Raw genomic sequence first — 13,520 nt, forward strand, 5'->3', positions numbered from 1 at the left:
ATACGTGGAAAAGTGGCACTACTTGTTGTAGCTGATTGTGAGCAGAGAAAGCAGTGGAGCTTGCATTTTTGGTGTATTCTTGTGGCAGCCATGTTGTTGTTGTTGTTTGTCTGTTTGCCGGTCAGTTGTGGTTGTGATTACTGTGTGTATTGGCTGCGATTGATTTGTGTCTGTGAATGCATGAAATCTGTTGTATCTGTCTGTTGTTTGATTGCATTGTGTGCATGTGTGTGTGTGTGTGTGTGTGTGTGTGTGTGTGTGTGCATGCGCGCGCGCGCGTGCATGTGTGTGCATGCATGTGTGTGTGTGTGTGTGTGTGTGTGTGTGTGTGTGTGTGTGTGTGTGTGTGTGTGTGTGTGTGTGTGTGTGTGTGTGCACTACTGGCTGCCACAATTGTCCTAGCCATCAATATCGCCCACATACAACACACCCATCCACAAATCTAACCACGAAATTGATCAACAGGATTCGGCGAAAGAGTCCAATCATGGCTGAAGATGTGGGACGTCTAAATCATTCAATAAATTACAATCATGTAGATGTATTGTCAATTACAGAAATGAACCTGATTACGTACATACTCAATGCTACAACGTTGTCTCTTATTATCATGTGATTAGTTACCATCTGGGTGCAAATACAGGATACAGTAATGCTATTGGAAGGTCCATGTTGTACTTCTCTAGTGATGCTGAACTGTGTTCAATAATCAAACTCTCAACAGACGCGTACTTCAAGTCGTTCGAGAAGCCGTAGTTGCCATCTCCGTACCGAAAAATTTGAATGTGTTTTACATCACCATGGCAACTAGATAAAACAATGTCAACAGACACACACATGGACATACACATGGACACACACATGGACATACACACAGACACACACAGACACACACATGGACATACACACGGGGACACACATGGACATACACATGAACATACGCACGGGGACACACATGGACATACACATGGAGATACACACAAACACACACACAGACATGGACATACACACATGGGGACACACACAAACACACACAGACACACACATGGACATACACACGGACACACACACACATGGACATATGGACATACACACAAACACTCATGGAATGTCAATGATTATGTTATAGTCTTCATTAAGTTTCAGGCACTGTGGCCACACCCACACCCCTAAACTGCTACTGATTTTGTAAAAAAATTGATCACGTGATCCACAGAGCATGCACATATAAAATACGATTTGCATGTGCATACAATGCTGTACAGTTGCTGACTGTCTATCATGAAGCATTCGCACATGCAGACTATATACACGTGTGTACACCATGCATTTCCAAATGGTTTAACATAAAATATTTTCATTAATATTAATATTCATATTATGATCTTACATGACATCGACTGAATGTGTGTGACATATGACTCCTGGAGACCACGAGTATTCCTTTGCACGGACGAGAAACGTTCCATTCATGTGGCCCTTTAGCTGGTCTAATGACTGCTTCCTAAACGAAAGAAAACTCATTGTTAGCAGCACAACCAGTTGCTTGCCCTATGTTATATACATACATGAATCAACAGAATCACTATAGTCACGTGACTTACACATTATAGTCACATGACTTAAACATTGTAGTCACGTGTCATCATGACGTCACTGTATAAATTTTCTAATTATAGTAAGGTTCGTCAGTCTGTCATTGTCATACCAGTCGACAACATTCACATTCCAAATTAACTTTTTTGTAGTTCCTCTTCAACGTTGATATAAACTGTGACTCACCTGTCACATTCGACGAGCCACGTTTTGCTATTAAAGTGTGGCAACGCTTCTATTGTTTGTTCTTGAACGGCTACTGGAAAACCAGAGAAACTCGCTTGGTGTGTGAAAGCTCGAGAGCGAGCCCCTCCCACATCGCTTGCATGTCTCGCTAACGTTCGCTCATAACCAGCAAGTCGAGGAGGAATGGAAGGAGGAGAATTTGGCAATTGTGACATGACAGTCTGTGTTCTCCTCAATTGACCTCGAGATCCAGAACCAGAACGAGATCCAGACCGAGGTCGAGATCGATTGACAGAATCGGCTCGGTTTTGATATATTGTGTCGTGATAGTGACGCTTTGATCGCCTGAAAGACGTTGAGTTTAGTAGAGAATTGATGTGTGGAGACGTCGATGTTACCTTATTTCATTAGCAGAGAATGCAGCATAGATGCCCTTGTCTGGATTCAATTTAAGTGTTATGTCTTCATGTGACCAGCCCTTCTGCATCAATACTCTGCACATATGATAATCACGTGGCTGACCATACACATGGACATACATACACACAAACACACACACATGTGGATATATACTAGTACACATGAATACACACATGAACACACACATGGACGGACACACACACACACACACACACACACACACGGACATACATACACACAAACACACACGTGGATATATACTAGTATACATGGATACACACATGAACACGCACATGAACATACACACAAGCATACACATGAACAAACATGCACACACACACGAACACACACACACACACACACACACACACACACACACACACACACACACACAAACACACACACACGGACACACACACACACACACACACACACACACACACACAACACACACACACAGACATAAACATGAAAACACACAGACAGACACGGACACACACACACGCACACACATACACACACACGCACACACACACACACACACACAGACATACACACACACACACACACACACACACACACACACACACACACACACACACACACACATGGACATACACTGGACATACACATGAACACAACGCATTAACATACACACGGACAAACACACGAGCGCGGCTGCTCACTCAGTGTACTGAACTTTCCGCTTTTGTAGCTGCACTATTTCTGGTCTAACATTATTGATATCACACTCAAGTTGCCGACTATCGTCCTGCAATCTCTGAAGCTCCTCCTGTAAATAATTTAACTCGTTTCGAGCTCGAAATAAACGCTCTCTGAGCGCATAATTGTTTTTAGACATACTAAACACAAACACATCAAAAATTGCACACAAAAATGAACAAAAATTTTTACAATTTTTTGTCGTCCGCTGATTGTAGACCCTCTGTATACTTTTCCATTAGTTCTAGTTGATCTCTATACATCTTTGTTAGCTCCTCCTGTGCCTTGATCTCATTTCGTATGTCCGTTATTTGCTGGTTCGTCACCATCTGCGTGTCGTACATTTTATGGAAGTTGTTGTTCTTCAAGTTGAAGTCCTCCTCGATCACTTTCAGCTTGGTGACGATTCCTTCCCGTGCCGAGCCGTCCTCGAGTTGATCGTCAACAAACGTGTCTTCGTCAACCTCAAATCGTGGCACGGGATTCAAGAGTTTGACGTCGAGTTGAGCGTTATACTCAGACAGCGACAGTTTCTCGTAGTTGGAAATGAGGCTGCTGACTGATTGGAATACTAGTGGCTCTGTGAAGCCGTATAGGCCGTGGTGGTGGAGAATACGAATGAGGCGGTTGGCACTGCCTTTTCGAAGAGTGAGTGTGTATTCGCCGGGACTGCTGGAGGCGTCTCGTACCATGAATGAGCCGTCAGGTTTGTTACGTAGTTTGTGATTCACCTCTTCCCTGGACAACAATGATAATACTGTACATGATAAAAAAATAACTAAAAAATAACTAAAAAATAAAAAGTAAAAAATAAAAAATAAATAAAAAAATACATAAATACAAAGTCAATAATAAATTTTATAAATATGTAAATAACATAAATTAAAAAGTAAAAATAAAAAATTAATAAATAAATAAATAAAATAAAAAGTAAAAAAAATAAAAAATAAATAGAAAATAAGAAAATAAATAATAAATAAATAATAAATAAAAATTTAATAAATAAATAAATAAAATAAAAAATTAAAAGGTAATAATAAATAAAAAAATAAAAATAAATAAAAATAAGAAAATAAAAATAAAAAGTAAAAAATAAAAATAAAAATAAAAACTTAGTATGAAATAAAAAAGAAATATAAGAATATAGATAAAAATAAAAATAAAAATAAAACAATAAATAAATTTAAAAAATTTATATATTCTTTTATATAGAAAATAAGAAAATAAAAAATTAAAATTAAATAAAATTTTAAATAATTAAAAATACAAAATTTATTTCAAAAAAATAAAAAATAAGAAATAAAATAAAAATAAAAAGTTGGAAATATGTGAAATAATAAAACTAAAAAGTAAATAAAAAATGAAATAAAAAAGATAATATAAAAATACAAAATTCCAAGATTAAATAAACAATAAAAACACAAAGGAATAAAATAACAAATAAATATTTTAATACAACATTTAATAAAAAGTAAAAAATTTAATAAATAAAATAAAAAATTAAAATTAAATATTAAATAGACAATTAAATATAAAATAAAGAATAAAAATAGAAAATTAGAGGAGAACTCTCACCAAAATCAACAACCTTTCAGACAAAAGCTGTCACTTCATGACACAACCCTTGCAACCGTTTACTGCAGAAGGTTACCGTAACAAAGAAATAAATCATTGAAATTACCCGCATGGGCATGTTTAGTACCCGTATGTGGCATGAGAGTAACTCTGGTTGCTGGTTAGCAAGAAAGACGGATGATACCTGTGCACTTTTCAAGGTAAGGATTATGAGACATATGGTGGCAACTTGTGATTTCTTGACTAAAGCAAACTCAGACCCCAAACTTATCACACAAGTATCGACTGTGGCAATACAACTGTGGAGCCTCAGAAGGGGACACTTCTTACATTAGTTCATAGATCATGTCTCGCTGCATTTTGGGTGCGTTAGGAGCACTTGGTATGGTTAAACCTACAGCAGTTACTTCCAAACGAGGACACAGAGTAACTCATACGGGAAATCGTCTGAACAACTCGTGGCCCATTCTCTGCTTCTGTGGCTGTCTGGACCGTAAGTTTCCTGCAGGAAGATAATAAGCCTTGTATCTTTCTTTCAACAAGTTTTAGTGTTTGGTGAGAGTTCTCCTTTAAATAAAAAAATTAAAAATGAATAAAATTAAAAATTAAAAAATTAAAAAAGAAAACAATATGACAAAGAGGCATATTGACAACCAATGCAACAAAGTTAGAATCTTCAACGTAAGTTCTCAACAAAGCATAACAAATACGTGACTTTCATACGTACATTAGCAATGAGACATTGTAATGAGTTGTAGAGCATTACTGGTTACTAATATCATGTTGTGTTACTATCCATTTCATACCTTGAAACTTTCCCCCAATACCACACAAAAACACTGAGATCCTCGTGTTCATTCGAAGGTGACAATGGTGATTGAAGTGCTAGAAACAAACACAGTTTACTTTCATGTCACAAAATGTGGCAACATGGGAAATATTGTGTTATTGAAGTTTCTCACTGAGTGACTCTGGAGATGCACCAATTGCTCTTGAAGTAGAAGGCATTGATGGTACATAAGGAGATGAAAAGGACAAAGCGGAGGCTGTGTCGAATAAGAAAGAAAATGAATTAATTAATCGATGGAAAACTAGTAACAATGGGAAACAACCAACAGACTGACTAACTGACAGACAGACAGACAGACAAACAGATAGACAGACAAACGGATAGAAGGATGGACAGACAGATGGACAGACAGATGGACAGACAGACAGACAGATGGACAAACACACAGACAGACAAAACACACAGACAGACAGACAAACAAACAGACAGACAAACAGACGCAGACAGACGAACAAACAGACAGACAGATGGACGGACAGACAGACAGCTGGATGGACAGACAGACGGATGAACAGACAGATGGACAGACAGACAGACAAACAGACGGATGGACAGACAGACAAACAGACGGATGGACGGACAGACAAACAAATGGACGAATAGACAGACAAACAAACACACAGACAAACACACAGACAGACAAACGGACAAACAGACAGACACAGACAGACACACACAAATAGACAGACAAACAGACAGACAGACAGACAGACAACAGACAGACAGACAGACAACAGACAAACAGACAGACGACAGACAGCCAGACGGACGGATGGCCAGACAGACAGGCAGACAGACTGGAGACCACCCAAATTGACAAGCAGTCAAAGACATATCAACACAAAAAAAAGTTAAACAAAACAAAGAAACTAACCCTAGATACACAAAACCAATACAAACAGACAAGAAGCACCTCCACATATAATACACAAACTCACACAATCGAGTGCACAGCAACAACAATGAAGCACAAACAACAGAAAACATCACTGAACACCAAAACGGTAAGAAACAAGATCAACAAGCATGAGCATACGCTAACATGCACATCAATACATGAAAACTAAACAACACAAGTACACAGAATTACACACAAAAGATTGGCTACCACACAACCTACACTACAGCATTACTTGCTGCCATGTCAAATGAGTGTGTTCTCTCTTCCAGTTCAACCTTATCCTGAATGCACGTCTCTGCTGTAGGAAAGGTTGGTTAGAACTAAAACTATGATGCACATCGTTTCCTGCTTATTACCTGGAACAGACATCTGTTTCAGTGTCAACTTTCGAGGTGGCAGAGATGGTGGTAGATTAAACCGAGTAGTTGCTACAAACACATGAATATCAGTAACTGCCTTACACACCCACACATATGCATGCACCACACATGCACTCATGCACACACGGATGCACACACACACACACACACACACACACACACACACACACACACACACACACACACACACACACACGCACACGCACACACACACACACACACACACACACACACACTAGACATACACATGCACACACACACACACACACACACACACACACACACACACCACAGACACTATTTCTCACATAAAATGGACAAACAAGGCACCCGACTTCCTGTTTGGTGATCAATATTAAAAGTGTAAGACAACCCATTTTCAACCATTATGAAAATCAGGTAAACAATTATCCCTTTCATCAATTATATTGTCTATTGCAACACCCTTTCAACCATCATTCGTTGCCTAATTCACACTTATTCAGTAGGCACTTTCTGATTCATTAGTTACACCCTAATACTTCTATTTCAAATAGTTGAAATATTAATTATTTGAAATATGTGACTATTGTATTGGAGGGATGTGTCTCTTAGTACATTACAGTATTGTATTGGAGGGATGCATCTCTTAGCACATTACAGTATTGTATTAAAAGGATGCATCTCATAATACATTACAGTATTGTATTGAAAGGATGCATCTCATAATACATTACAGTATTGTATTGGAGGGATGCATCTCTTAGCACATACAGTATTGTATTGAAAGGATGCATCTCATAATACATTACAGTATTGTATTGGAGGGATGCATCTCTTAGCACATACAGTATTGTATTGAAAGGATGCATCTCATAATACATTACAGTATTGTATTGAAGGGATGCATCTCTTAGCACATACAGTATTGTATTGAAAGGATGCATCTCATAATACATTACAGTATTGTATTGGAGGGATGCATCTCTTAGCACATACAGTATTGTATTGAAAGGATGCATCTCATAATACATTACAGTATTGTATTGGAGGGATGCATCTCTTAGCACATACAGTATTGTATTGAAAGGATGCATCTCATAATACATTACAGTATTGTATTGGAGGGATGCATCTCTTAGCACATACAGTATTGTATTGAAAGAATGCATCTCATAATACATTACAGTATTGTATTGATAGGATGCATCTCATAATACATTACAGTATTGTATTGGAGGGATGCATCTCTTAGCACATAACAGTATTGTATTGAAAGGATGCATCTCATAATACATTACAGTATTGTATTGGAGGGATGCATCTCATAATACATTGCAGTGTTGTATTGAAAGGATGCATCTCATAATACATTACAGTATTGTATTGGAGGGATGCATCTCTTAGTACATTATAGTATCGTATTGAAATGATGCAGCTCTCATTAATACAAACACACTAAATAACAAAATCTATTGCTGATTATTCAAACAAGCTGCATTAACAACGTTTGTATAACTTACGTTTGGTAGGCACTGCTGGTGCTTGAACTTCAGTTGCAGTCTTGTCCTTGTCCGAACGTTCATTCTCCTGTACTTGTTGTTGTAGTTCTCTTGCTGGCTCTACTGCAGTGGGAGGTGTTGCTTCGCTGGCCTTCATCAAGACGTCATACACTACAATATAAACAAACAAATTTGCAAATAGATCAAAAGCGATCACACACACACACACACACACACACACACACACACACACACACACACACACCATTCAGATATAGAATACACTACTGCATATAAAATGTCCAATCTGTCTGTCTGTCTATCTGTCTGTCTGTCCGTCCGTCCATCTGTCTGGCAATTGAAGACTCTCTGCTCAACTAATCATCAACAGATCCGTTTACCATCCATCAAAACTGCATATCAAAAATACCTTGCTGTTGATCAGTTGATTGCGAAACGACATCTTCAACCACCTCACTAGACTTCACTGGCACATCATACACTACACAGCCACAATATAACTTACACAAATGCCAAACAACAACAACAATCAGCCACCCATCCATCCACCCGCCCGCCCACCCACTCACCCGTTCCCCCACCTCCCCACCCACCTGCTCACCCACCTACTCACCCACATGCCCACCTACTCACCCACATGCCCACCTACTCACCCACATGCCCACCTACTCACCCACATGCCCACCTACTCACCCACACGCCCACCCGCCCATCCACCCATCTTTTCTTTAGAAGTATAACACCAGATTTCATCGTTTTCCGTTATTGCTTATTTGGTGTGTCCTGATCACACGTTTCCTCAACAACTTTTGAGATCAAAGTTGGAGCATGTGACTTGGCAAGGAAAGTGACATCGTGTGGAAAGAAAGTATGCAACATAACTAACTAGTTCTGTGCATGATTCTGCTGACCTTGATCTCGTTGTGGTGGTAATGGCTGTGCAGCATATTTAGAAGTGCTTGCTGGGATGTCATAAACTTGTAATTCACAAAATAATATGAGTATACAATCTAGTTATCGATTATTGCTGTCTATCTGTCTGTCAATCTGTTTGTCTGTCTGTCTATCAGTCTGTCAATCTGTTTGTCTGTCTGTCTGTCTATGTGTCTGTCTGTCTGTCTATCTGTCTGTCTGTCTATCTGTTTGTCTATCTGTTTGTCTGTCTGTCTGTTTGTCAGTCTGTCTGTCTATGTGTCTATCTATCTGTCTATCTGTCTGTCTGTGTGTTTGTCTATCTATTTGTCTGTCTGTCAATTTGTTTGTCTGTGTGTCTGTCTGTTATCTGTCAATCTGTCTGTCTGTCTGTCTGTCTAATCAATTCTATATGTCCCTTTGTCAGTCTATTATCTCTTTTAGTTCCTGTCCAATGTTTTGTCTTCACCATCCGTTCACGCGTCCCCGTTTAATAATACATTGATATCAATGTCTACTTTGTTCATCTGCTCGTTCTGCTGCTGTTGCATTTGCTGAAGACTTGAGGACTACAACATCGTAAACTAAAACACATCAACACACAATATCACAAATTATAACTTTTTATCCAGCTGGCTCATTATCTTTGTATGTCTATGTGTTTGTCCAATTACTTAGTGTATCTGTTGATATGAATTTTGTCAAATAGCAATACAGACTAATAGAGTCATGAGGTAAGTTCCTTTCTATGTACCTTGCTGTTCGCCTTGACTTTGTTCTATTGCATTGCTCTTCGTAGGAACATCATAAACTACACATATTAGCCACACTATGTAACATCAAGTACACCAGAACAAAAGACTGCAACAAAGTGTGTGACACGATGGAAATGTTTTAGTTACAGTTATGGTCAGAAAGTCCATCCAATGGTCGACATGCATGTATGTGCATCTGTCTGTCTGCAATGTGTGTGTGTGTGTGTGTGTGTGTGTGTGTGTGTGTGTGTGTGTGTGTGTGTGTGTGTGTGTGTGTGTGTGTGTGTGTGTGTGTGTGTGTGTGTGCATATATGTATGCTGCATGTATGTCAGTCAGTCTGCCTGTTTGTTTATCTGTGTCATTCCAGCAATCCATTCACTAATGCTATTTACTTTGATCATTTAGAAGAGTTCCGCTATCATTTCTGCCACTTGCTTGAGCAGTCTGAGACGTGACGTTACACCCTGCACACATTTAAATTAATAAACTCATAGTATGATGTCAACTAATTATAATTAATAAAATAATATTATAAATTTTATATTATTATAAATTATTGTGTGTGTGTGTGTGTGTGTGTGTGTGTGTGTGTGTGTGTGTGTGTGTGTGTGTGTGTGCGCGTGTGTGCAGGGTTTTAACCAGGCATACTAAGGGGTGGCGGGCCACCACACTTTACTTCTCAAAATGAGATGCCCGCCATGCTTTGGGATTGACTGCCACACCATGTGAACAAACATTCCAGTTGGAATTAGTGGCTGTGTTCACTACTACAAGAATAGGAAACACAAGTTTGCACTACTCATTGTTCACTTTGACGTTTTACAGAGAGTGTTAATTATGGCCTTAGCAGGTGTGCTATTTACTGTGTAATTTACTGTGCTATTTACTGTGCAATTTACTGTGCTATTTACTGTGCAATTTACTGTGCTATTTTCTGAGTAATTTACAGTGAAATTTACTGTGCAATTTACTGTGCTATTTACTGTGCAATTTACTGTGCTTTTTACTGTGCAATTTACTGTGCTATTTACTGTGCAATTTACTGTGCTATTTATTTACTGTGCAATTTACTGTGCTATTTTCTGTGTAATTTACAGTGAAATTTACTGTGCTTTTTACTGTGCAATTTACTGTGCTATTTACTGTGCAATTTACTGTGCTATTTACTGTGCTCTTGTTTCTGTGTTGTGTGCTCTATCTAACAGATCTTATTATAAAACATGATCACTAAATGGGAAACATCATAATTGAATGAGGATGTGACATTTCTATACAAACATACTTGTCCCTTACAAATTTTGATATGCAAACAGCTAATTCTCTTTCCCCAAAGATCATCTTAAAAACAAACAGCCAAGTTATTCTGACTAGGTTGATTATTAATAAGCAAAGGAAGTCACAAAAAAACTCACCAGGGCTACGTTTTCGACAAACCATAACCACATCAAACCATAACCACGTCAAAGCACAACCTGACAAAAGACCATGCCCCTTTAAAAAGCCCCACCCTACCACCACGCTTTGCTGAAAACCTGGCTAGAACCTGGTGTGTGTGTGTGTGTGTGTGTGTGTGTGTGTGTGTGTGTGTGTGTGTGTGTGTGTGTGTGTGCGCGTGTGTGTGTGTGTGTGGTCCGTGATGCCTTGACGACAGGGGAGCAAGGAAATTGATTTTAATGTATAACTGTAACAAACCTTGTTGGTTTGCTGAAGCTTTGTTTTCCTGTTTAACTGGGCGAAATGACTTTGGAGTGTCATAGACAGAGTCGTCAACTAATACACACAGATGCACCATATTAATATCAATATAAATTACAAAGACTAAATACATCTAATCTTGTATCTAACAGACTGACATGTGTAGAAATGCAATTCCTTCTATTATAACATATCACGTGACCTTTAGGTGCACTCATTGGTCCAGTGAACAATAACCATCTATTCAATTACCTGGCAATTCTATACTACAAAGCACTTAGCTGTAGGCTCTAATATCTATGGTTACACTTAACAAACACCACAAATAGGTTATATGATACTGCAGTCTCTAGCCAAACACAACGAACACAACACTAAGTATCTACCTACAGTTGCAACTCTCTAGCTCAATCTTGTCACCAAAGTAAAAGTTGACAGTCCAGTTTGAGAAATGACTTCCTAACTTACTAGGTAACTCACTTCCATGTGTAACAAAAGACTAGTTTGAATCTCTTGCCAATCAAATGGTCCAATAAGGTGGTCACCTTTTGAAATGTTATAAATCAATTATAACATGGGTGGGTAGACTTGGAGGCAACATCCTACCACCTATGTTATAGCTATTAAATACCATATAGTGACTTGTTATATATTGTGAGATGCATCCCTCCAATACAGTAGTCTAGTGTATTGTGAGATGCATCCCTCCAATACAATACTCTAGTCAGTAGTGTATCACAATGGTCTGTTATCGCCTGGCCTGCAATCTCACGGAACAAAGTGATTTCAATGTATCACTGTACTGAACCTTGTTGGTTTGCTGAAGCTTCACTTTCCTGTTTAACAAGACGAACTAACTTTGGAGTGTCATAGACAGAATCGTCAACTAATACACACAGTAACACAATATTAATATCAATTTCAATTGCAACAATAAATAATGTCCATCTGTCTGTCTATCATATTCCCCAATACTTTCCCACACTTTAACCAACCTTTCTGATCAGTCGAAGCATTGCTGTCATATCTGCTGAAAAGACTTGACTTAGGAGTGTCGTAGAAAGAGGAATCAGTAGCTATAACACAAATACTATTAGCATACGTTAAACAGACAAATTGATATCAAACCAAACAATCTAATATATTGAGAGACAGTCAGTCAGACAGACAGACAGACAAACAAACAAACAGACAGATGGACAGACAGACAGACAAACAAACAAACAGACAGATGGACAGACAGACAGACAGACAAACAGATAGACAAACAAACAGATAGAATCATTTACTTTCTTTAAGTGGACCATTGTTGATTGTAGCACTTGATGGAGTGATATAGAGAGAACTGTTAACACTTGCATTATGTTCGCTTTCGTCTACTGATGCATGTTGTGATAGCTTTATCTGGCTTGGTGTCCCACACGAAGGTGTTGTCATCGACTTTACCAACTTTGGCCTCTTGGATGCATTCCGTTTCGGCTTTGTGGCAACTGGTGGTGGCTTTGGACGAGGTACTATATGATAATGTAAACAAATAGAATCACAGCTGATTTGCATGTTGTATGCATGCCATTAATGCTATTTGTGTTGTAGACAAACAAACACACAAACAGACAGACGGACAAATGGATGGACAAATAGACAGAGAGACAAACAAAGACAGACAGACAAACAAAGACAAACAGACGGGCAGATAAACAGATAGACAGACAAATAGACAGACAGACAGACAGACTACTTGCTGGCAATACATCAAGCCTCAATTTCACTCCTCTGGTATTTGAACATTTTGGAACATGAGGATCAGAAGCTACCAACTATTTATTTAAACAAACAGCCAGAAGATCAAGGGACATTGAAGGTTATACAAATGAAGCTGACTTTAGAGGTTCTTGGAGAAAAAATTCTCAATAATATTACAACGATGCAACACTAGAGTCATCCTCCACAAGTTGACTCGTGTCTTCCCTGGAGAAGAAGATGAGAACATACACAATAGAGACTATCAAAGTAGTTTGCATTAA

General features: G+C 38.5%; 2 protein-coding genes across 4 annotated transcripts in view; one reads left to right on the forward strand and one right to left on the reverse strand.

Moving 5' to 3' along the window:
• LOC134185930 (uncharacterized) overlaps window positions 1-604 on the forward strand; it is a 7,515-nt gene extending 6,911 nt beyond the window's left edge. For both annotated transcript variants that reach the window (XM_062653817.1, XM_062653815.1), the window contains one exon: window positions 466-604. In XM_062653817.1, coding sequence (XP_062509801.1) covers window positions 466-512 — 47 coding nt within the window. In that variant the 3' untranslated portion in view covers window positions 513-604. The remainder of the gene's footprint in view (window positions 1-465) is intronic.
• LOC134185929 (uncharacterized) overlaps window positions 514-13,520 on the reverse strand; it is a 14,796-nt gene continuing 1,789 nt past the window's right edge. The window contains exons 3-22 of one of the 2 annotated variants that reach the window (XM_062653814.1): window positions 12,786-13,010; window positions 12,492-12,572; window positions 12,305-12,382; window positions 11,494-11,571; window positions 10,194-10,265; window positions 9,800-9,856; window positions 9,564-9,629; window positions 9,045-9,110; window positions 8,543-8,614; window positions 8,134-8,283; window positions 6,608-6,679; window positions 6,484-6,546; window positions 5,463-5,546; window positions 5,307-5,385; window positions 3,118-3,663; window positions 2,889-3,065; window positions 2,181-2,276; window positions 1,783-2,127; window positions 1,391-1,504; window positions 514-807 (exon numbers count right to left, since the gene is read on the reverse strand). In XM_062653814.1, the coding sequence (XP_062509798.1) occupies window positions 621-807; window positions 1,391-1,504; window positions 1,783-2,127; window positions 2,181-2,276; window positions 2,889-3,065; window positions 3,118-3,663; window positions 5,307-5,385; window positions 5,463-5,546; window positions 6,484-6,546; window positions 6,608-6,679; window positions 8,134-8,283; window positions 8,543-8,614; window positions 9,045-9,110; window positions 9,564-9,629; window positions 9,800-9,856; window positions 10,194-10,265; window positions 11,494-11,571; window positions 12,305-12,382; window positions 12,492-12,572; window positions 12,786-13,010 (2,708 nt within the window). In that variant the 3' untranslated portion in view covers window positions 514-620. Of the gene's footprint in view, window positions 808-1,390; window positions 1,505-1,782; window positions 2,128-2,180; window positions 2,277-2,888; window positions 3,066-3,117; window positions 3,664-5,306; window positions 5,386-5,462; window positions 5,547-6,483; window positions 6,550-6,607; window positions 6,680-8,133; window positions 8,284-8,542; window positions 8,615-9,044; window positions 9,111-9,563; window positions 9,630-9,799; window positions 9,857-10,193; window positions 10,266-11,493; window positions 11,572-12,304; window positions 12,383-12,491; window positions 12,573-12,785; window positions 13,011-13,520 lie in introns of both variants that reach the window. The other variant, XM_062653813.1, reaches the window with a different exon arrangement.

Source organism: Corticium candelabrum, chromosome 10 (assembly GCF_963422355.1).
Source record: "Corticium candelabrum chromosome 10, ooCorCand1.1, whole genome shotgun sequence".
NCBI lineage: Eukaryota > Metazoa > Porifera > Homoscleromorpha > Homosclerophorida > Plakinidae > Corticium > Corticium candelabrum.